This window comes from Bufo gargarizans, chromosome 1 (assembly GCF_014858855.1).
Source record: "Bufo gargarizans isolate SCDJY-AF-19 chromosome 1, ASM1485885v1, whole genome shotgun sequence".
NCBI lineage: Eukaryota > Metazoa > Chordata > Amphibia > Anura > Bufonidae > Bufo > Bufo gargarizans.
Window position 1 is genome coordinate 370,227,151 of NC_058080.1, and position 25,198 is coordinate 370,252,348.

Sequence of the window (25,198 nt, forward strand, 5' to 3'; positions counted from 1 at the left end):
CCCTAAGAGGGAAATGGTTATTAAATAAAAAGCAAAAAGTACCAAAATATTAAGTATAATTCACCTCCTTTCCCAATTTGACATATAAAATATATAAACAATAAATAAACCTATTCCCACGTCCGAAAAGTCAAAACTATTAAAAGATAAAAAAATATCTCCTATGCGGTGAACGCCGTAACAGAAATCAATAAATAAAAACTGCGCTATTTGCCAGTCAGTTAACACTCTAAAAGTCAAGCCTGAAGAAAATAAACTGGTGGTTGCAGCAGTATGGTCTGTTGGAATGTTTTCGTGACATTATCGGGCCCACTCACCCATGTAGGAAGGCACTCTAAACCAATTTGGGTATGAATCCATCCTTGCAGATAACTTATACCCATACATACTGATTGATCTCCCTGGGGCAGATGGGATCCTCCAGCATGCATTGCAACATGTTACATGGCTAGAAATGTCCGACAATCTCTGCTTTAAAATAGGACTAAGATGTATATTCTAGCCTTGATAAATCACAAGTTAGAGCAATTACAATGAGGTCTCAGAGAAGGCTGCATTTAACTGCAACTTTAATTTCTGACCTGATTTCTAAGGCTTCGGTCACATCACCCTTTAGTTTTCTCGTTCCCCTGCTCTGTTTAGGAGCAGGAGAACGGAAAGGACTGAGAAGGCACATAACTGAGCTAAATGGAGCCCTTAGGACCCCATAGACTATAATGGGGTCCGTTATATTTCCGCTCAGAATATGATTTTGAAGCGGAGACAAAAATCCTGCATGCACACCTTTTGTCTCTGCTCCAAAATCATCTTCTGAGCGGAAATCTAACAGACCCCATCATAGTCTATGGGGTCCTTGGGCTCTGTTCGGCTCAGTTATGTGCCTTCTCCGTCCTTTCCGTTCTCCTGCTCCTAAACCAAGCAGGAGAACGGAAAGGCTGAACGATGATGTGAACGAAGCCTAAGTGCTCGAAGTCGCAATTTACCATGGCTAGAGGATCAATCTTTGTCTTGTTTTAAAGCTGAGATTGTCAGCATGATACACAGAAATATCAGCCTGGAGTACATAGCTCATGAAGGAAGTGACGTGTCTTGAGCTGGCTGGGTAGGTACATAAGGTGTGCTATAGGCTGTCTGCATGTGAATGGGGCTGAGTTGCGATGAACTCACAGGAGCGCCGCTGCCTTCTCAAAACACCATATATCAAGAAACCTACATTATAGCAAAAAAGACATCATATTGTTATTCCCCACAAAAAGGTATAATGCTCTTGCACCTGACAAAGGACCCCTGATCTCTGGGCCCCATAGTTGCGCCCTTGACAGCAATCCATTTTACACCTAAGTAACTTGAACAGAAACATAGTTGGGAGAAAACAAATCCAGGTTCATGCCCAGATTCATTCTGTGTATTACTTGAAACTCTCTCTGAAATAAGTTTTAGCACTCGCATAAGTGAGAACATTTATTTTTGACACTGAAGAATATACTGTACTTTTTTTACATCATTTATGCTTATCCTTTTGTATGTGTTTGCGTTGTTTTAACAGCTCCAGATGACTGGACGTTGGAGTCGGAAATGAGAACCGAGGTAAATTTATGTTTGGATCGCTCTGGTAAACATTAGATCAACTTGTCTTTCCTATTATGCTAGGTAAACTCCTTGAGAGGGTGCATCTGAGGGCTTCTACACTGGCACAATTCATAGCTTTCCTGAAATATATATCTGAATACTTATATACTGCAATCTATTCAAAAGTGGAACCAATTTCTTCACGCCATGGGCAGACATGGAATTCTTTCTTGGATTTCAGACGTAACATTTGTTTGCATTTCCCAAAGCATCCCTGCAGGATAAAAATTGCTGAGACCCCCTATATACCTAAGGAAAAAAGGAGCACAGCCCTTATTTAGCACTTTACTGTTTTACCCTGCAAAGTCGTACTTCTGGCCACCTGCTGTGTCGGAAACTTTCCTTGTCGATTGTAAGCCCTTGCGGCCAAGGTCCTCTCTCCCTCTGTACCAATCTATTACTTAGTTCATGTATATTGTTCTGAGAAAGCCTATTTAAAGCACTCCTTTACTTTCTGCAGAATGTGAACTCCAGGCACGGGTTTGTAGCAGATATTGTCCTTTTGGCTTCTTGGTGTCTCTGCTGCTAGAGACAAAGTTCACATAAAAACCAGCAGTGTTCAGCAACTTCACAAGAAGGGAGACCACTAGTAGCCAGTAATTTAGGGTATCTGTAGAGGTGGTAGACAGCATATTTGTTAAACAATGGTAATAAAGGACTGGCACTCACTGTTCGTATTCTTGTGAGTGCCGGTCCTTTATTACCATGGTTTCCGTGGGACGCCAATCCTAGGACACGTGCACCGCCACGCTACACCTGCAGTGCCGACTGATTTGCAGCATATTTGTTAGTGATTTACATTTTTGCTATTTAGGACATTATTTATCAGATTTTAATTGTGTGAAAATACAGTGACCGTTCACAGATACTGTTAAAACGAGCTGTTGTTCCAGTACCACCGGATCAGAAAGAGAAGGGGTTCTACTCGCCAGTCCTTTTTAGTAAAAAAAAAAAAACTGCTCTTACAGGGCCATTATAAACCTGAGAGATCTCAACAAACATGTCACATACAAAAAATTAAAAATAGAAACAGTCAGATCAACAATTAATCTGTTATTTCAGGACTGTTTCATGATAACTCTGGATTTGGCGGACGCCTATTATCATCCCATTCACAGAGATCATCAGAAATACCTGCAGTTTGCGATTTACCTAGAAAATCGCCTTACCCATCTACAAATTCATGTCCTCCCTTTCGGTCTTTCATCTGCTCCCCGAATTTTTACAAAGATCATGACAGAAATATCTGGGTTTTTATATCAGCAACCGATCCTATTTATACCCTACTTAGACGATTTCCTGATTACGGCTCCTACATCAGGTGTACATACATTCTCCTCAGAAGGTTCCAGGTAGTCGGAGATGTCCTTCAATCCCTAGGCTGGAAATTAAATCTATAGAAGTCGGACTTGATCCCCACCAAAAAGATAATATTCCTGAGGATCCTCTAGAGTCCCACCTTATGACGTCCTTTCTCCCGGAGCAGAAGATCCAGAATATAATGGCAAGAATCTCAGTTTTCCGGTCTCACCCAAGGGTGTCCTTCAGAGAAATTGTGGTAGTCCTAGGTTTAATGACTTCAGCCATCCCAGCAGTCAGGTGGGCGCAGTTCCACAGCAGAATGCTATAGGCTTTTCTCCTTTCCACCTGGGACAAAAGTTGCTTATCCCTGGACAACAGGGTGTCTCTTCCTCCTCAGGTGAGAGCCTCTCTACAGTGGTGACTACGACGGGAAAATTTGAACCAAGGAGTTCAGTGGAGATCCCCAGACCCAATAGTGATAACAGATGCAAGCGGGTCAGGTTGGGGGGGCTCACAGCGGAGATTAGCTAGTCCAGGGTGTTTGAAGTCAGGAGTTGCATCCTCTATCCTCAAATTCAAAGGAACTTCTAGCAGTATTCCTAGCCTTGAAAGACTTTTGTCCAGCCATCCATCACAGAGATGTAAAGATTCTGTCCGACAACTGTAGCCTATATAAGCAAACAGGACGGCACAAAAGGCAGAAAACTTTGTCAGACAGCGTTCCCGTTATTTTCCTGGGCCCAAAGCCACAAACTCAATTTCAGCAGTTCATCTGAAGGGAAAAGAAAACGCTCTGGCAGATTTTCTGAGCAGAAAACCTCTGAAACCAGGAGAGTGGTCCTTGAACAAGAGGATATTTCAGTCAATATGCAACAGCTGGGGAATCCCAATCCTGGATCTCTTTGCCTCCAGAATAAACAGACAGGTAGATCGATTCTACTCCCTATCTTACGAGGACAGACCACTAAGAGTAGATGCGTTCTCGGATCCTTGGCTGGAAGGCCTTCTATATGCTTTTTCCCCCAATATCCCTGATTCCCAGAGTCTTGACTAAAATAATGGAGGACAAATGCCATGTAATTCTGATATCACTATATTGGCCCAAAAGAACATGGTTGTCCCTTCTAAGCCTCTCGAGTGGGAAGTTCTGGTTTCTTCCTCAGATTCCGGACCTTCTTCAGGGCCCGACCCAACATCCGGATGTGCGCCAGTGGAATCTGACAGTGTGGATGTTGAACGTTCCATCTTGAGAGCCAAAGGACTGTCAGACGCAGTTATTAACACCCTACTAAATAGAAAGCCTGTCACGTCTAAGATTTATTTTAGGATTTGGAATGCTTTCCTTTGTTTCACAAAAGATGCCTGGAATCCCACTGTCTTGCCAGATGTCAAGATAATTCTGGACTTCCTACAGAAAAGCATAGTAGAGGGTTAGTACTCTGAAGGTCCAGGTAGTGGCCCTTAGTGCTTTCCTGGAAGTTGTTAGCTGATGTAACTTTAATCCGGAGTTTCTTTTAAAGGTGCCCATAGGTTAAACCCAGCAGTTAGATCCACTGTTCCTCCCTGAGACCTTAGTCTGGTACTTTCTGTACTTATGGATCCTCCCTTTTGAATCTCTAAGGAAGATCCCTCTTAGGTTACTTTCCCTAAAGACAGCCTTTTTAATTGCTATCACCTCGGCTAGGAGAGTAGGAGAGATCCAGGCCTCATCTTGCCGTCCACCATATCTAACTATTCTAGATGACAGAATAGCTTTAAAACATGAGCCCTACTTTTTTCCTAACGTATTTACAAAATTCAATTGTCAGCAGGAAATTTCATTACCTACCTTCTGTCCACAGGCTAGGTCCAGCAAGGAAATTCAGTACCACAATTCAGGAGATGCGTTTTTACTTACCTAGAAGCCACTAAGGAGATAAGAAAATATCGTCTAGAATGCAGGAAAGAACAAAGGTCAAGGGGCTTCAAAAATAACTATTTCCCTTTCGCCCATGACAGCACCCTTGAGAGACCGCCTCCATCCAGGACAGGAAACAGGAACTTTCGTGGAGAGCTCATAAGGAGGAGCATGGCCCCGAGACCACCAGTTCCTGTTTCCTGTCCTAGACAGAAGACGGTTCGTGGAGAAGAGGAGAAAAGCTAGGCTGCAGGGCCCCGGAGGATTTTATCTAAGTGGGGTTACCTGTTCCGGCATAAGTCTCCTCTAGGAGCCGCCGGCCGCAGTCTGGTGCCTGCTGCTGGGGTCTGGCTTACGCTGCGCTGGCCGCTACTCTGCAGTCCCGGGCTCACCGAGAGGTGCGTTCGGCACGCCGGTCCTTCCTGACAGTGTTCAGGCGGGCCGGGGCCTCCTCCTCCACCTCGCGATCCAAGCGAGATCCGGGTCTCGGTCGAGACTTCCGGTATTTGGAACGCATGTAGCGTGCGTTCCGGAAGTAGGAACTGCCTTCTCCTACTTGGGCCGCAGAGGGTTTTCAGCAGGACCCGACCGAGGGGATTGGACCCACAGGCGCACGGTCAGCAGCAGCCCAGCCAGCCAGCCTTATAGGAAGCCAGATTTCTTTTGGATCCTGGGAGTCACTCTATCCCACAGCAGCATGGAGGAGGAGAGTGCCCAACGCGCCAATCAACAGGAGGGTCATGAGAGCAGACCGGTACTCCTGGTGGGGTAAGGGGGATCATTCCCCATCACTTATTTCTTTTTAGTTAGGCTAAATCTCCTTTTCCCTCTTTTTTCTTCCTGCATTTTAGACTATAAAAGAGGGCCCTAGAAAGGCAATTTCAAAGACCAGAGGGAAGGAGTGTGCCGTCTGTAAAAAGAAACTGGCCCCCTCTTGGTTGAAAAAACTATGTCAATGTTGCATTGAGAAACTAGTGGAGGAGGAGTCCCCATCCCTTCTGCAGAGTATTAGGGAGATGGTGAAGACGGAGGTCTCGGATTCCCTGAAAGATTTCAAAAAGAGCTTTCCCTCTGTAGCCTCTACCTCCCTTGGAACCAGATCAGGCACGGCTAATAAATCTGACTCGGATCCTTTTAGAGGATAGTGATACAGGAGAAATCCTAGATAGCCCAGACTCGTCCCAGGATGAAGAATCCACGGGCAGGCCACTTTTTTCCCCGGATGATACGGAAGCTTTACTAAAAGCAGTTCGTGCAACCATGAAAGTAGACGAACCCAAAGACCCAAGATCCGTTCAGGATATCATGTTTGGTGACCTCGGGCAGAAAAAATCTAGAGTATTTCCCGTAAACGAGAATATAAAGTTTTTAATACAGAAGGAATGGAAAAGACCCGATAAATGTTTTTGTTCCAAAAAATGTGAAAAGGAAATATCCCTTTGACGAGGCAGACTCAGTAAACTGGGACAGACCTCCTAAATTGGATGCACCTGTTGCAAAAATCTCAAAAAAATCGGCCCTACCGTTTGAGGACTTGGGTTCTCTTAAAGACCCTATGGATAAGCGAGCAGAGGTTTACCTAAAAAAAAGTTTGGGAGACCTCAGCTCAAGCGTTCAAACCAAATATTGCTGCCACATCCACTGCTAGGTCTCTGAAATTATGGCTAGAAGAATTAGAATCTCACATTCAGAATAAGACCCCGAGAGATCAATTGTTAGCCGTTTTTCCCACTCTACTTAAAACAGTAGACTTTATTTCTGACGCATCGGCAGATGCTTTAAAACTAAATGCTAGGTCAGCTGCTCTTTCAAATTCAGCCAGACGAGCTATTTGGCTAAAAGGATGGTCGAGAGACACTGGATCTAAAAATAAGCTTTGCGCAATTCCTTGTCAGGGCGATTATCTTTTTGGGTCCGTCTTACACGACCTTTTGGATAAAGCCTCGGACAATAAAAAAGGATTCCCTGTCTCCAGACCCCCGAAAAAACAAACAAGAAGGATTTTTTTTAGGGGGCAGAGGAAAGACTTCAGAGCAGACAACAAGAATAGGAAAAGCAAGGGGTTCCTTTTCAGTTCCCAATCCTCCTCAACCTCTAAACCATCACAGCAATGACGGTTTCTCTCCCGTGGGGGGCAGACTTTCTCTCTTCCTTTACGCCTGGGAAAAAATCTCCTCAAGTCCCTGGATTTTAAGCGTTATAAAGGAAGGGTTTTGTCTAGAGTTTGTCTCCCACCCACCGGACAGATTCAAAATTACGAATTTTCTAGGAAACCCGGGAAAAAATCTAGCTTTACAACAGGAGATTGCATCCCTACTTCGAAAAAATGTTCTAATTCCGGAGGCGGAGAAGGGCGGGGGTTTTTACTCTTCCCTTTTTCTGGTCCTCAAACCGGATGGAACATTCAGAACTATTATAAATCTAAAGGATTTAAATCAATTCCTCTCTTACAAAAAATTCAGAATGGAGTCGATCCAATCAGTTGTAAGACATCTTTTCAGGGGCTGCTTCATGGCTACGATAGATGTAAGAGATGCGTACTACCACATCCCTATTCGGCTAGACTGTCAAAAATTCCTCAAGTCGCTGTTTCAATAGGAGGTCACATTCAGCACCTACAATATTACAGCCCTTCCCTTTGGGATTTCTCAAGCTCCCAGACTTTTCACGAAAGTCATGGCAGAAGTCATGGCTCATGTAAGGGAAAGAGACATTTTAGTGATTCCTTACCTAGACGATCTCCTGGTGGTAGCAGAGTCAGAATCCCTTCTAGAAGTACACCTCAAAAAAGTAGTGCAGATCCTAGAAGACCTCGGCTGGCAAATAAACGGGGAAAAATCACATCTAATACCTTCCCAAGTTTGTGTCTTTCTGGGAATGATGCTGGACTCAAAGAAACTACTCTGTATTCTACCCCAGGACAAGATTCAGAGATTAATACAACAGGTTCAGTCCTTGATATCGACAAAGAACCCTACTATCAGACAAGCGATGGCGGTCTTGGGCAGAATGACTTCCACTATACCAGCGCTCAGTTGGAGCCATCTTCACTCCAGACCCCTACAGTGGCAAATTCTGAAGGAGTGGCAGGGTTCCCTCCGCCCATTAGATACACCTCTCACACTCACCCCCCCAAGTGATCCAGTCCCTTCACTGGTGGCTGAATCCTGCAAACCTGTCCCAGGGGCTCCCTTGGATCCAACAAAATTTTGTTACCCTTACCACCGACGCAAGTCCTTCCGGTTGGGGGGCCTGTTGCCAAGGGTACTTAAGACAAGGTGTTTGGGAAAAAGAGCAGAGTCTAGACTCCCAAAACATGAGGGAACTGAGAGCGGTCTTTTTCGCCTTAAAAGAGTTTCTTCCTTTACTGCAGGGAAAATCTATAAAGGTTTTTTCGGACAACGCCACAGTTGTCTCCTATCTGAACAAACAAGGAGGAACCAGATCAGAAAATCTTATGCAGTTAACAACGGATATCTTTTCCCTTATAATTCCTTCTGTTCCGTCCCTTATGGCAATACATCTAAAAGGTACAGAAAACAAGGTGGCAGATTTCTTAAGCAGAAATACACTAGACCAGGGGGAATGGTGTCTGAACCAAATGGTGTTCGATCAAATAATTCAACTTTGGGGTCGTCCTCATCTGGACTTATTTGCCACCAGAGAAAACAGAAAGTGTCATCTTTTCTTTTCCCTCAGCGCGAGAGATTCACCAACAGGGATAGATGCCTTCTCCCTTCTCTGGCCGAACCAGCTCCTCTACGCCTTTCCTCCATTAAGACTTCTTCCAAGATTCTTACAGAAGTTGAGACAAGAAAGAACGACAGTGATCTTAATTGCTCCTTTCTGGCCCAGAAGAACCTGGTTGAGGAAGCTATCCTTGACGGACCCTTGGATTCTCCTGGAGAGGCAAGACCTTCTATCCCAAGGACCAGTCAATCATCCGAGTGTGAAGCAGTTACACCTAACAGCATGGCTCTTGAGGGGGAAATCCTAGAAAGTAGAGGACTCTCCAAGAATGTAGTTTCCACTTTACTATCCTGCAGAAAGGATGTCACCTCCTCTATTTATCTCAGAATTTGGAACACCTTCCAGAAGTTTGCCAAAGATCCGGTGAATCCTTTAAATCCCCCACCTATGTGTAAGATTTTAGATTTTCTGCAAGCTGGACATGAAAAAAATTTGAGGCCAAGTACTCTTAAAGTACAGGTATCCGCTTTGAGTGCATTCTTTGATTCTCCCATCGCTAGCCACCCGTGGGTCCGAAGATTCTTTAAAGCCATCAGCAGGCTTAGGCCTATATCTGGACCTTCAATTCCCCCCTGGGACCTCAACTTGGTCCTCACTAGCCTCACAGAACCTCCCTTTGAGCCACTTAAACAGTTACCCATAAAAATCTTGTCCTTCAAAACAGCGTTTCTTGTGGCAATTACCTCAGCAAGGAGGGTTGGTGAGATTTCGGCCTTCTCTACCTCGCCTCCTTACACTAACATCCTAGATGATAGGGTACTCATTAAACCAGACCCTTCCTTCTTACCGAAAGTGGTTTCTATGTTTCATAGAACACAGGACATTATCCTTCCTTCCCTGTGTCAAAATCCGAGAAATGAAAAAGAGGAAAAACTGCACTGTTTAGATGTAAAAAGATGCCTATCTCATTATCTAGAGGTTACTAGTCAGTGGAGGAAAACCTCAAAACTTTTCATTCAATTTAGTGGGAAAAATAAGGGTCTCCCAGCCTCTTCTAAAACCCTTTCCAGATGGATCGTGAGAGCCATTAATTTGGCCTATTCTTCAGCTGGAAAGGCTCCCCCGGGGGGTTTTGGTGCTCATTCCACAAGATCAGTCTCCACCACTTGGGCAGAAAGGGCTGACGCTACCTTAGAACAGATTTGTAGAGCAGCCACATGGCAGTCGCCTGGCACCTTCTTTCGTCACTACAGATTGGACCTAGGCAATAGAGAACAGCTAGCCTTCGGTAGGAAAGTCCTCCAGGCGGTAGTCCCACCCTAAGAAATAAAGGGATTTCTATTCTAATCGTCTCTCAAGGGTGCTGTCATGGGCGAAAGGGAAATTTAAGATTACACTTACCGGTAATCACTTTTCCATAAGCCCATGACAGCACCCGGGTTTATTCCCACCCTGTATAGAATTAATGCAAGAAAAAAAAAAAAAATATATATATATATATATATATATATATATATATATATATATATATATATATATATATATATATATATATAGATATATAGAGATATAGAGAGAGAGAAAATATAAAAAAAAAAAAAAGAGGAGTGTGGTCTAGGACAAGTTCTTGCGATTAACTGGTGGTCTCGGGGCCATGCTCCTCCTTATGAGCTCTCCACGAAAGTTCCTGTTTCCTGTCCTGGATGGAGGCGGTCTCTCAAGGGTGCTGTCATGGGCTTATGGAAAAGTGATTACCGGTAAGTGTAATCTTAAATTTCCCGCTAGATTAAGATTACCATTGCCATGGCATGTAGAGCGAGGGGTGCTGCTCCTCCCTTAGAGTTAAAAGCCCATTCAACTAGAGCAATTTCTACCTCCTGGACGGAAGGTGCCTCTGCTTCCCTGGCCCAGATATGTCAGGCTGCCACCTGGTCCAGTCCAAGTACTTTCTTCAAACACTACAGACTGGATGTTATCGCTAAGGCCCCTTGCAGACGAGCGTGTCCGGATGCATTGCGTCTGCGATCAGGGAAAATCGGGTTAGTGCGTACGCAATTTCAGTGAGTTTTGACTGCAATTGTGTTGTGTTGCTCAGTTGTTTTTTTTTTCGCGTGAGTCCAATGCGTTTTGCACACGTGTGAGAAAAAACTGATTGTGGTACCCAGACCCGAATCCGGACTTCTTTACTGAAGTTCGAGGTTAGGTGTTCTGTAAAATTTATTTTCCCTTTTTATAACATGGTTATAAGGGAAAATAATAGTATTCTTAATACAGATTGCTTACTAAAATGTGGCTTGAGGGGTAAATAAAAAAAAATAACCCGCCTCATCCACTTATTCGCGCAGCCAGCATCATCTTCTTTCTTCTTCTTTCAGGACCTGCCCAAGGACCTTTTGATGGACGTAATCACGCTCAACACGTGGTGAGCGCGGTCACGTCAGCGCAGTTCCTGCTGAATGAAGATAGAATCTTCTATCTTCATTCAGCAGGACCTGCGCTGACGTAATCGCATTCACCACGTGGTGAGCGCAGTGACGTCATCAAAAGTCCTTTTGCAAGTCCTGAAAGAAGACATGTCGGCTGCGCGATCAAGTGGATGAGGTGAGTTAATTTTTTTTATTTACCCCTCAAGCCACATTTTAGTAGGCAATCTGTATTGAAAATGCTATTTTCCTTATAACCATGTTATAAGGGAAAATAATAAAGTAAATTGACTTTAATGGGGTTCCTCATCCCTATCATCTCCTAGCAACCATGCGTCAAAATCGCACCGCATGCACACTTGCTTGCGGATGCTTGCAATTTTCACGCATCCCCATTGGTTTCTATGGGGCCTGCGTTGCGTGAAAAACGCAGAATATAGAACGTGATCCGATTTTCACACAACGCACAAGTGATGCATGAAAACCAACGCACATGTACACAGCCCCATTGAAATGAATGGTTCTTGATTCCGTGTTGGCGCAATGCGTTCGTGTCACACAACACCCACACGGAATACTCACTCGATTTAATGCATTTTGCACACGCGTGATAAAAAAACTGAAGGTTTACAAGCAACATCTCTTAGCAACCATCAGTGAAAAACTCATTGCATCCGCACTTGCTTGCAGATGCAGTGCTTTTTTCACTGAAGCCCCATTCACTTTTATGGGGCCTGGGCTGCGTGAAAAACACAGAATATAGAACATGCTGCGTTTTTCACGCAACGCAAAACTGATGCGTTAAAAAAAAATGCCCCATGAAACTCGCTCGTGTGAAAGGGGCCTAATAAGGAAACTTTCCTAGAGGGGTAAAGTCTTGTCTGCAGTGGTCCCACCCAAATTTTTTGATTCCTCTGTTAATCCCCCTGCTTAGTACCATTGGGGAGGCGTATGGAATAGATAATTACACTTCCCGGTAATTGGATTTTCTATTTAGCCTCCACAACGGCACTGGGATTTCCAACCCAAACTTATGTTGATTTGTCAATAAAAATGCTTTTTTCGTTACTATGTTCTATACCTTTTCATCAGATAAAGGAAGTATAAACTAAAAAATCTACAATTTCTGGTTAAATTGTGTGAATTGTTTTTGCCTCCACCAGTAGTCTGTAACTGGGTGGAGTGGCTTGAGTAACTGTGGAAAGGGCTGGGCAGAGTAACTTTGGAGTGTTTGGAAGTGAGTAAAGATAGTAAGCATTACACTAACCAATTGATCAAATTTAAAAAGTGCACATGGCAAGTTTGATAGAGTGAGAAATGCATTTCAACTTTTATTTATATAACACATTTAAAGGATAACTGTCACACTTAGACCCTAATTTCAATTTTCATATATGTAGTTACTAATAACATGATATTCCAGAATCAGTTACTATTAGACTGACTTACCCCATATTTAATAAGATTCAGCCCTTAGCAACCAGTCTGCATAAAACTGCAATTTCTCTATTTAGTTAAGATGGCCGCCACTGCCCTCACCCTGAGGCTAATCCCACCTGCCCTCACTAGCCAGTAACAATACCCCCCAAAAGTGTCAGTAACCAGAGCCCTCCACCCTAAAGGGTTAATCTCCTGCAGCAGAAAGGGGTCCTCTTAACACATGTTGCTTTCATTTATACACTGAGCAGACGGCAGATCTCCCTTCCCTGCTTTGCGCTGATTCGGCTCTGCATTGTCCCAGTCTGCTGAGTAAGGGAGCGTCTGCCAAGCGCAGGGACAGGGAGAAGTGCACACAGCCCAGGCACTGTTGTCAGCTGCTGGGGAGGACCTGGCTTTAATCATTTACACACAGTCCCTGGCTGTCGGTAATCTGACCTTGCAGGCTGCGTGCTTCTGCGTCCTCCGTCCTCGGACCTGCATAGCAACCTGATTTTAAGCACAAGTAAAAATAGGTAGTAGAGGAAACAAAACTGTGGAATTTAGGCCTCTTTCACACTTGCGTTGTCCGGATCCGGCGTGTACTCCACTTGCCGGAATTACACGCAAGTGTACTGAAAGCATTTGAAGACGGATCTGTCTTCAAAATGCTTTCAGTGTTACTATGGCAGCCAGGACGCTATTAAAGTCCTGGTTGCCATAGTAGTAGTGGGGAGCGGGGAAGCGGTATACTTACAGTCCGCGCGGCTCCCGGGGCGCTCCAGAGTGACGTCAGAGCGCCCCATGCGCATGGATGACGTGCCATGCGATCACGTAAGCCCTGACGTCACTCTGGAGCGCCCCGGGAGCTGCACGAATGGTAAGTATGCTGCTCCCCGCTACACTTTACCATGGCTGCCAGGACTTTAGCGTCCCGGCAGCCATGGTAACCACTCTAAAAAAGCTAAACGTCGGATCCGGCAATGCGCCGAAATGCCGTTTAGCTTAAGGCCGGATCCGGATCAATGCCTTTCAATGGGCATTAATTCCGGATCCGGCCTTGCGGCAAGTCTTCAGGGTTTTTGGCCGGAGCAAAAAGCGCAGCATGCTGCGGTATTTTCTCCGGCCAAAAAAACGTTCCGTTCCGGAACTGAAGACATCCTGATGCATCCTGAACGGATTTCACTCAATTCAGAATGCATTAGGATAAAACTGATCAGGATTCTTCCGGCATAGAGCCCCGACGATGGAATTCTATGCCGGAAGACAAGAACGCAGGTGTGAAAGAGCCCTAAGGGGTAATTGAGTACACAGTGAAAAGTTGAAATAGGGCCACCAAGGAGATATTAATCACCACAGTCCAATAAAAAAAAAAAAAATTACAGTTATACTTTTATTGCAATGTTCTTGCCCAAAGTGCTTCACAGTTACATTAAAACATACATTTATAACAAACATTAGCAGCCGATTTGCGTAGGTGGGCTTGAAAATTAGTGGGTGGTGGCAGTAGAAATCATGTCCTGATTTTTCAGCTCGCACTCAAGCTTTTGTCACTCTGGCTGCTCACACACCTGGGTTTCTATGGCAACTCTCTACAGCAAGGGCAGAGGAGAGCGGTTAAAAACAAACTGCTCCAACTTGCTCACTTACTGGCAGTTGCAATCTTCAAACGGGTGTAGTTAAAAAATAAATAAAAAATTATAAATCCTACAGCGAAGAACTTTATATTGTAAGAATCACAAGACCTAGACCTACATTTTGATGCATAGTATGTCTCTGAAATATTAAAAATGAAGGCACAGTCGCAGTTTAGAAATTGCCCTTCAAATTTGAGGTGGCTAGAGTGGAGTTTCAATGAATGTCAATGGGCGACGTGAGTTGCAAACAAATGGTCATATTGTGAAAGCGATCAGGACTATAGCTTAGCCGTGGACATTTTACTGGCAGCAGGGATAGCTGAACGTTTTGATACAAGATTTGTGTAGGTGGGCTTGAAAATTAGGGAGTGGTGGCAGTTTAGAAATCATGTCCTGATTTTTCAGCTCACACTCTAGTTTTGATCATTCCGCGATTCATTCCTATGGGACAAATTTCGCCACAAAAACAGATGTTTCGTGAAACATTCCACAAAGTAATAGCACACCAATCGGGGACAATCTGCACGTTTCTGTATATTGCTGTCTATGTAGTGTAAAAACTGTGGGAGGAGTTGGGGTGGTAAATTTGGCTATAATAATAATATATATGTGAGACGACAGTAAGTGGTCTTGCCATGCAAGAACACTTAATAAATATGCCTATTCAGCATCATCTTGAGTTTCTCAGATACTTACTGGAGAAAGTACAGGGGAGGAGGCTTTTAAAGATTGTTCTCCACGTTGTTTCCTGTCCCTTGGAGGCAGGGTATCCACCTGCCTAGCGCCGTTGTGGAGGCTAAATGGAAATTCCAATTACCGGTATAATTACTGTTCTCACATATATATTCTTAATATAGCCAAATTTACCACCCTAACTCCTCCCACAGTTTATACACTACATAGACAGTAAAATTTGAAGGGCAATTTCTAAACTGCGATTGTGCCTTCATTTTTAATATTTCAGAGACATACTATGCATGTAGGTCTGGGTCTTGTGATTCTCACAATATAAAGCTCTTCGCTGTAGGATTCATAATTTTTAAACTACAACCATTTGAAGATGGCAACCGCCAGTGTAGTGAGCAAGTGGGAGCAGTTTGTTTTTAACCGCTCTTCTCTGCCCTTGCTGTAGAGTGAGTTGCCATAGGAACCCAGGTGTGTGAGGGGCCAGCAGAGTGACAAAAGCTAGAGTGTGAGCTGAAAAATCAGGACATGGTTTCTAAACTGCCACCACCCCCTAATTTTTAAGCCCACCTACGCAAATCGGCTGCTAATGTTTTTATAAATGTATGTTTTAATGTAACTGTGATGCACTTTGGGCAGCAACAATGCAATTAAATGTGCTATAGAAATAAAAGTTGAAATGCATTTCTCACTCTATCAAGCTTGCCATGTTCACTTATTAAATTTAATGAATCAATTGGTTAGTGTAATGTTTACTATCTTTACTCACTACAAAACTCCACACAATTACTCTGACCGCTCCATAAAGTTACTCTGCCCAGTCTAACTTTTCCACAATTACTCCAGCCACTCCACCCAGTTACTCCGCCCACTCCAGTTGTAGACTACTGGTGGAGGCAAGAACACTTCACACAATTTCCCCAGAAATTGTAGCTTTTCTAGTTATCATCATCTTTTTCCTGGTTCTAGGGATCAATGGTGTTTTCAGCACTCAGAAATTTGTGGTGGATAAGCAAAAACGGCAATTCTGTTGTAAACTGCTTACATACTGTGGTCACTAACCACTAATGCCGTTAGAGTAGAAGCCCGGCTGTCATGAGAAGAAAGCCGAGCTCTTGCTGCATAGGATCTGCGTACGTGCATTTTGCAACCACTGAGCACTGATCAGTAGTGTCCATTACTGATCAGCACGTTTTGCAAGTTTATTTTTTATTTTTTTCTTAATTTTATTTCAAATTTATAACTAGCCCCTTCATGTGTGAAAACACAACATGCATACCCCTCACACAATGTAAAGATTTACACATTTCACACGTCACTCCAATAAAATAAAAATGGCCCGTCCATCCCAACAACTCAGCTGAAGAGGCATATGCCATGCTTGCCTCCGATACTGAGTCTGCCAGTAAGGGAGAAGAGGATGCCACTTTCCTCTACTCCTCTACCTGTTCATTATCATCATTATCCGCTGATGAGGGACCCTCTAGAAGGTGCCCGAGAGTAGCAGTGGAGGCAGCCCCCTAGAGTGAACCCTTATGGAACCCACCCCCTGACGATCATCGGCCCCAAATTTTGAGGGCAGGTCCAGAATACAGATGAAGTGCAGGCTTCACTGAACTAGATTTTTTCAAAATCTTCTTCTTCTCTGAAGATTTTGTAAATTTAGTGGCCCAAACCAATTTATACGCCCAACAATTTATTGATCAGAACCTTACATCAGCATACGCTAGACCCCTAGGTTGGACCCCAGTAAGTGCAGCAGAGATGACGTTTTGGGGACCCATGCTGCATATGGACGTTGTGTAAAAAAAAAAAACTCGTTAGACAATATTGGAGTTTGGATGTTTTCTACCAGACTCCAATTTACAGTAAAGCCATGACCCAGAAGCGATTTGAGTCAATTAGGATATTCCTACACTACAACAACAATGCACAGTGCCCACCCCAAAACGGCCTACCATTTGATCGTCTGTTCAAGGTGAGGCCTGTCATTGACCACTTTAACACAAAGTTTGCTGAGGTGTACAACCCAGATAAAAATGTCTGTGTAGATGAGTCCCTATTACTTTTCAAAGTTAGGATCAGATTTTGCCAGTTCCTGCCTAGCAAACGGGCAAGGTATGGCATAAAGATATACAAACTTTTCTTAGAGTAGCTCCGGGTACACCCACAAGTTCTGTATTTGCGAAGGGAAAGATTCCCGGATACAACCCCTAGAATGCCACCTTGTCCTAGGAGTTAGTTGGAAGATAGTGTGGGACTTACTGCACCCAGTGCTGGATAAGGGTTACCACCTCTGGATAACTATTATACCAACATACCCCTATTCATGTCCCTAACTGGCAGAGGTACTGTGGCTTGCAGTACAATGCGCAAAAATCAGAGAGGCCTCCATAGATCCCTGTTAGGGCAACCACTGAGAATGGGTGAAAGTAGGGCTCTCCTCCATGAGAATATGCTGGGCAAGAGGGATGTCCTTGTACTGACCACCATTCACACTAATGCCAGATTCCCTGCTCCTGTACGAGGTACCACAACCACTAGTTGTGTTTCTGAGACACCTGTTTGCTGAAAAGTACCCTTTCCACCACTTAAAATGTTTGAACGGGGCTGCTCTTTCCAAAATTGAATCACTTCTTGGAGATTTACATTTCTGGGGACCTCAGGAATCTTTTAACCACTTTACGTCCGCCCATAGGATATGAACGTCCTATGGGTGGACCTCTATTTCTGAAAGCACGTTTTAAAACGTCCTTTCAGAAATAGCAGCTGCACGCTAATCGTGCAGCTGCTGATCGGGTTGCCCGCTGTCAGTGACAGCAGGGCAACCCAGAGATAAGGCAGGGACAGTTCCCAGGTGTCCCTGCCTTCTAGATCGCTGCAGACACAGCGCTCACCGCTGTGTCTTGTATGACCTTATGGGGGACGAAAAGTGTAAAAAATAAAATAAAATAAAGGGTTGAAAAAATAAAATTAAAAAAAGTTTCACATGTAAAAAAAAAAAGGTCCCCAAGTAAGGAATAAAAAAAAAAAATTTAAAAATAGAAAAAATAAAATAGACATACTTGGTATTGCCGCGTCCGTAAAAACCAGCTCTATAAAAATATCACATGAGCTAACCCCTCAGATGAACACCGTAAAAAAAAAAAAAAAAACTGTGTCAAAACAAGCAATTTTTGTCACCTTGCATCACAAAAGGTGCAACACCAAGTGATCAAAAACGCGTATGTCCCACAAAATGGTACCAATAAAACCGTCACCTCATCCCGCAAAAAATGAGCCCCTACATAAGATAATCTCTCCAAAAAAAAAAAACTATAGCTCTCAGAACATGGACACATTAAAACATAATTTTTTTGTTTCAAAAATGCTATTATTGTGTAAAACTTTAATAAATGAGAAAAAGTATACATATTAGGTATCACCACGTCCGTAACAGTCTGCTCTATAAAAATGTCACTTGACTGAACCCCTCAGGTGAACGCTGTAAAAATAAATAAATAGAAACTGTGCTAAAACAACCAATTTTTTGGTCACCTTGCACCTTAAAGTGTTATAATGAATGATCAAAAAATCATATGTACCCAAAAATAGTACTAATAAAACTGGCACCTTATCCCCTAGTTTCCAAAATGGGGTCACTTCTTGGGAGTTTCTACTGTAAGGGTGCATCAGGGGGCTTCAAATGGAACATGGCATCTAAAAACCATGTGGAGTTCCTTTTCTTCTGTGCCCTGCCGTGTGCCCATACAGCAGTTTATGACCACATGTGGGGTGTTTCTGTAAACCGCAGAATCTGGGTAATAAATATTGAGTTTTGTTTGGCTGTTAACCATCGATGTGTTAAAGAAAAAATTGGATTAAAATGGAAAATCTGCCAAAAAAGTGAAATTTAAAAATTTGATCTCCATTTTCCTTTAATTCTTGTGGAACGCATAAAGGGTTAACAAAGTTAGTAAAATCGGTTTTGAATACCTTCAGGGGTGTAGTTTCTACAATGGGGTCATTTATGGGGGTATCCACTATGTAGGCCCCACAAAGTGACTTCAGACCTGAACTGGTCCTTATAAAGTGGGTTTTGGCAATTTTCTTAACAATTTGAAGAATTTATTCTAAACTTCTAAGCCTTCTAACGTCCTAAAAAAATAAAATGACATTTCCAAAATGATGCCAACATAAAGTAGACATATGGGGAATGTTAAGTAATAAATATTTTATGAGGTATCACTTTCTGTTTTAAAAGCAGAGAAATAGAAATTTAGAAAATTGTGAAATTTTTCAAATTTTTGGGTAAATTTGGGATTTTTTCATAAATAAAGGTGAAATATTTTGACTCAAATTTATGACTATCATGAAGTACAATGTGTCACGAGAAAACAATCTCTGAATGACTTGGATAAATAAAGGCGTTCCAAAGTTATTGCCACATAAAGTGAGACATGTCAGTTTTGCAAAATTAGGCCTGGTCAGGAAGGGGGCAAATGGCCCAGATGGGAAGTGGTTAAATGTGACATGGCACCTAAAATCAATGTCTGCCAATTCAGGTCAGCAAAATCCATATTTTCCTGTTACTCTAGAGACCTGCTGTGCGCCCATGCATAATTTTTTGAGCACATATCAGGCATTGCTGTATTCAGGGAAAAATGGGGAACAAAATGTGATGTGCATTGTCTTACCCTTTGGGAATGTGAAAAATGTGGGTGTAAAGCAACTTTTTTGTGGGTGGGGGGAAAAAAAAAGCAATTTTTCATTTTGACTGGCAAGTGTTTCCTAATTCTAGAAAACGCCTTTGACGTTAAGGTGTTCACTACACACCTTGAAAGATTCCTTGAGGGGTGTAGTTCCCAAAATGCGGTCACTTTTTGGGGCTTTCCACTGTAGGGCCACCTCAGAGTGTCTTCATATGCGACATGGCTCCCAATTACCATTCCAGCTAAATCCGCTCTCCTAAGCCATATGATGCTCCTTCCCATACATCAGTTTTTGAGCACACATGGGGTGTTTCTAGAAACTCCAGATTCAAGGTAATAGATTTTGAGTTTTGTTTGGCTGTTAACCCTTGATGTGTTGCAGAAAAAAATAGATACAAATTTAAAATCTGCTAAAAATAAGTCTCTAATTTCCATTTTCCTTTAATTCTCGTGGGGCACCTAAACGATTAACAAAGTTTTGAATAGCTCGAGGGGTGTAGTTTCCAAAATGGCGTGATTAATGGGTGGTTTCTAATACGTAAGCCCCACAAAGTGACTTCATAACTGAACTGGTCCTGAAAAAAATGGGTTTTGGAAATTTTCATAAAAATGTTAAGATTTGTTCTAACATCCCCAAAAAATAAAATGTCATTTTCAAAATAATCCAAGCATGAATTAGACATATAGGGAATGTAAAGTAATAACTTTTTTTTTTTGAGGTATTGCTATCTATTATAAAAGTTGAGAAATAGAAATTTGGAGATTTGCTAAATTTTCGATTATTTTTTTTTGTAAATTTAGGATTTTTTTATTTTTATAAATAAAAATGAAATATTTTGACTTAAATTTACCACTGTCATGAAGTACAATATGTGAGGAGAAAACAGTCTCAGAATGGCCTGGATAAGTAAAATCCTTTTAAAGTTATCACCATATAAAGTGACACTGGTGAGATTTGCTAAAAATGGCCTGGTCCTTAAGGTGAAAAATGGCTGGGTCCTGACTGGGTTAATGCCCCACAGTCTAGATTACAAGGAATGCTGACCTTAGGTGTTGTCCGTGGTTTTTATTTTATTCTTCCAGAGTATTTTACCAAGATATCTGGTAAAATAATAAAATACTTCCTTCCTGATGGTCCACATGCTGCTGCAGCCAATCACTGGCCTTGCTGGTCTCTCGCAATACACTGAGACCAGTGATTGGCTGCAGCATTATGTGGCCGCTGTTGATGTGAAAACTTTTTACATAGGCGGATGTCAACTGGCAGTCGTGTTGATGTCAGAGTTTATTTAGGCTCTGTCACTTGAACCTGCCAAATCACGTGGGACCAACTGCCCATCTTAGGCATAGGTGGCCATCCAAAATTCCTCTCGCCCATCCCGACAGCAGAAGTTGAGGAGAGAATGATTGGGCTTTTTGATTTTAACATGCCTGATCCTTTTTGTTCCTAGGGCAGATAAGCTACCGATATAGGTGTCTGGTTGTAGCTTAAAGGCTATGGACACTTTTGAGGACAATTTTTTTTATTTATTTTTTTATATACTGCTTTCTATTCATTTTGAGCTAAGAATAATTTACTTGGTCGTTATTAAAAACAATTTAGCCCTTTCTCTGTACAGCATTGAGATTCTCTAGTAGCAGGCTGTGTGTTTACACTGTCCCGTCAGGGAACTCAGCTGATGGCACATGTGAAGCTTTATCTCTAATTATAGCACAGTTCATATGAAACCCAAGAATATGAGCTGTTAAAAGTCAGAGATAAGAACTCTACATATCCCTTAGATTATGTCTCAAAGTGAAAGTAAGATGCTTACACCTAAAAATTAACCCTTTATGACAAAAACTGCTGAAAAAGTTTAATAAAGACCCATTGAATTTTTTTTTTTTTTTAGCGCAAAATGTGTAACGTGTAAGGCTTTCACATTAGCGTTTTTGCAGATCTGTCATGGATCTGCAAAAACACTTCCGTTACAGTAATACAACCGCATGCATCTGTCATAAACTGATCCGGTTGTATTATGTCTTCTATAGCCATGACGGATCCATCTTGCTCCGCATCACATGGCGGACAGAAAAATAGTGCAGGCAGACTTTTGGTGTCCGCCTCCAAAGTGGAATGGTGCAAACTGGTGCATTCTGAGCGGATCCTTTTCCATTCACAATGCATTAGGGCAAAACTGATCCGTTTTGGACCGCTTTTGAGAGCCCTGAACGGATCTCAGAAATGGGAAGCCTAAGGTGTTCATAGCCTTTAAAGAGTCACTGTAACTTTCACACAATTTGATAGAGAATGATGTAATTAACAAATGTATAAATCATTTAATTTAAAAAAAATCTGCCAACATCCACCTGGGGGGAGGAAAAAAAGCTGTAAAGTGATGGCCATGAGCAGTCTCACTTCCACATAATTTGCAGTCCACTGTCTGTTGTTAGGCTGGTGAGACCTGATAGAATCACTGTCTCCTCGAGAGCAGAGGAATGTCCTGTGTCTTTTTCTTCTTCTCTCCCTTAACCCCTTCAAGACACAGCCTTATTTCACCTTAAGGACCAGGTCATTTTTTGCAAATCTGACCAGTGTCACTTTAAGTGCTGATAACTTTAAAACGCTTTGACTTATCCAGGCCGTTCTGAGATTGTTTTTTCGTCACATATTGTACTTCATGACACTGGAAAAATTAAGTCCCAAAATTAATTTTTTTTGCATAAAAAAATACTAAATTTACCCAAAATTTGGAAAAATTTGCAAATTTCAAAGTTTCAGTTTCTCTACTTCTGTAATACATAGTAATACCCCCAAAAATTGTGATGAATTTACATTCCCCATATGTGTACTTCATGTTTGAATTATTTTGGGAATGATATTTTATTTTTTGGGGATGTTACAAGGCTTAGAAGTTTAGAAGCAAATCTTGAAATTTTTCTGAAATCCAATTTTTAGGGACCACTACAGGTCTGAAGTCACTTTGCGAGGCTTACATAATAGAAACCACCCAAAAATGACCCTATTCTATAAACTACACCCCTCAAGGTATTCAAAACTGATTTTACAAACTTTGTTAACCCTTTAGGTGTTGCTCAAGAGTTATTGGCAAATGGGGATGAAATTTGAGAATTTAATTTTTTTGCCTCATTTTCCATTTTAACCAATTTTTTCCACTAACAAAGCAAGGGTTAACAGCCAAACAAGACTGTATCTTTATTGCCCTGACTCTGCCGTTTACAGAAACACCCCATATGTGGTCGTAAACTACTGTACGGCCACACAGCGGGGCGTAGAGTGAAAGGTGCGCCGTATGGTTTTTGGAAGGCAGATTTTGCTGGACTGGTTTTTTGACACCATGTCCCATTTGAAGCCCCCCTGATGCACCCCTAGAGTAGAAACTCCAAAAAAGTGACCCCATTTTAGAAACTACGGGATAGGGTGGCAGTTTTGTTGGTACTAGTTTAGGGTACATATGATTTTTGGTTGCTCTATATTACACTTTTTGTGCGTCAAGGTAACAAGAAATAGCTTTTTTGGCATCGTTTTTTTTATTGTTATTTACAACATTCATCTGACAGGTTAGATCATGTGGTAATTTTATAGAGCAGGTTGTCACGGATGCGGCGATACCTAATATGTATACAATTTTTTTTATTTATGTAAGTTTTACACAATGATTTCATTTTTAAAACAAAATTTTTTTTTAGTTTCTCCATAGTCTAAGAGCCATAGTTTTTACAGTTTTGGGGCGATTATCTTAAGTAGGGTCTCATTTTTTGCGAGATGAGATGACGGTTTGATTGGCACTATGTTGGGGTGCATATGACTTTGATCGCTTGCTATTACACTTTTTGTGACGTAAGATGACAAAAAATTGCTTTTTCTACACCATTTTTATTTTTTTACGGTGGTCACCTGAGGGGTTAGGTCATGTGATATTTTTATAGAGCCGGTCGATACGGATGCGGCAATACCTAATATATGTATACTTTTTTTATTTATATAAGTTTTACACAATGATTTCATTTTTGAAACAAAAAAAATGATGTTTTAGTGTTTCCATAGTCTAAGAGCCATAGTTTTTTCAGTTTTTGGGCGATTATCTTAAGTAGGGTCTGATTTTTTGCGGGATGAGATGACGGTTTGATTGTTACAATTTTGGCGTACATGCGACTTTTTTGATCACTTTTATTACCTTTTTTGGGGAAGTAAGGTGGGCAAAATTTCAATTTCATCATAGTTTTTTATTTGTTATTTTTATGGCGTTCACCGCTCGGGAAAAGTAACATGACCATTTTATAGATCAGGTCGTTACGGACGCGGCGATACCAAACATGTGTAGGGAATTTTATTTTTCTCATGTTTAATCAGTGATAAATGTGTTTTTTGATTTTTAACATTTTTTTCACTTTTTTCACTTTTTTTTGACCCAGACCCACTTGGTTCTTGAAGATCCAGTGGGTCTGATGTCTGTATAATACAGTACAGTACAATATATATTGCACTGTACTATCTTTTACTTACACTGAACAGATCTATGCTTTCAGCACAGATCTGTTCAGCACCATGGACAGCAGGACGCCTGAGAGGCGTCCTGTTGCCATGGGAACCTTCCCCGTCTGCTCAGTTATGTTCAGAACTGCGCAGACGGGTAAGGACGGGGCTCTGGGGGGGCTGTCTGGGAGCTCTCCCTCTCCATCGGGGGGCTGCAAAGGTACAGCAGCCCTCCGATGGGAGAGAGAGGGAGCTCCCTGAGCTGTTAACCTTTTCCATACCGCGGTCCGTACGGACCGCGGTATGGAAAGGGTTAAACGGCTGACATCGCATCACCGATGTCAGCCGTTTATACCAGGGTGCCAGCAATGTGCTGGCACCCTGGTATACCCACTGTACACCAACGATTATTATAATGGGAGGCGGGCGGGGGATCGCGATCCCGCCTGCCGCACCTCCCGCAACTGTCGCACCGCCCCGCACCGCCCACAAACCGCCCCCTGCACCCCGCCACATAAATGAATTGAGGGGTGCAGGGGGGGTTAAAAAAATAGATTTTTGGCAATTTTTAGGTTTCTGATCCCTGCGGTCAGGGACCGCAGGGATCAGAAACTACATAAAGCGCTGCAAACCGCAGGTCTGAATTGACCTGCGGTTTGCAGCGATCGCCGATATGGGGGGGTCACAGGACCCCCCTCGGCATTGAGCCTGAGTGCCTGGCTGTGCGTAACAGCCGGCACTCAGCGCTGTCACCATGTCTGCAGACATGGTGACAGTTAAATGCGATGAGGAGTATACTAGTCATGGAGCGCTAAGTAGCAGTGCTCCATGACTAGTATACATATGTCAGGTACAGTAGATTGTCACTCTCTCCTTCTCTGATCGCTTCCCTGACAGGAATGGGGACGATCAGAGAAGGAGAGGCACACAGTCCCTCCCTAACCCCCCTTACCTGCCCCGATGCGCTGCGATTGGTCCCTCTGCAGTATTGGACCAATCACAGCGATCGTGGGCGGGTCAGTGGGCCAATACAGCTCCTTCCGGCTTCTCTGGTTGCCTATCAACCCCAGCACGCCGACTTCACTGAATCTTCAGCGCTTCGGTCCCTGCGCTGACAGTGAAAGCCGATCACGTACATGCACGTGGGGATGCGGTGAGGCACCACATTCCCCCACGTACATGTACGTGATATTGCGTGAAGGGGTTAACTGCTGTGTGCGCTCCTTAGATGAAAACAAACAAACATGGTAAATAGTAAGGAAGTCACTGCCAGTATACTGGCAGACTTTCATAGAAGGGGATGTCCACTGCTTCTGAGAGAAATGCATCTAGCTGTGCAGGTGAAATAGGGA

The 25,198-nt window shown here is 42.7% G+C and overlaps 1 protein-coding gene across 1 annotated transcript in view; it reads left to right on the top strand.

The window, feature by feature from the left end:
• MIER2 (MIER family member 2) overlaps positions 1–25,198 on the top strand; it is a 43,167-nt gene that overhangs the window by 8,136 nt on the left and 9,833 nt on the right. The window contains exon 5 of the mRNA XM_044269761.1: positions 1,547–1,587. Within this exon, the coding sequence (XP_044125696.1) occupies positions 1,547–1,587 (41 nt within the window). The remainder of the gene's footprint in view (positions 1–1,546; positions 1,588–25,198) is intronic.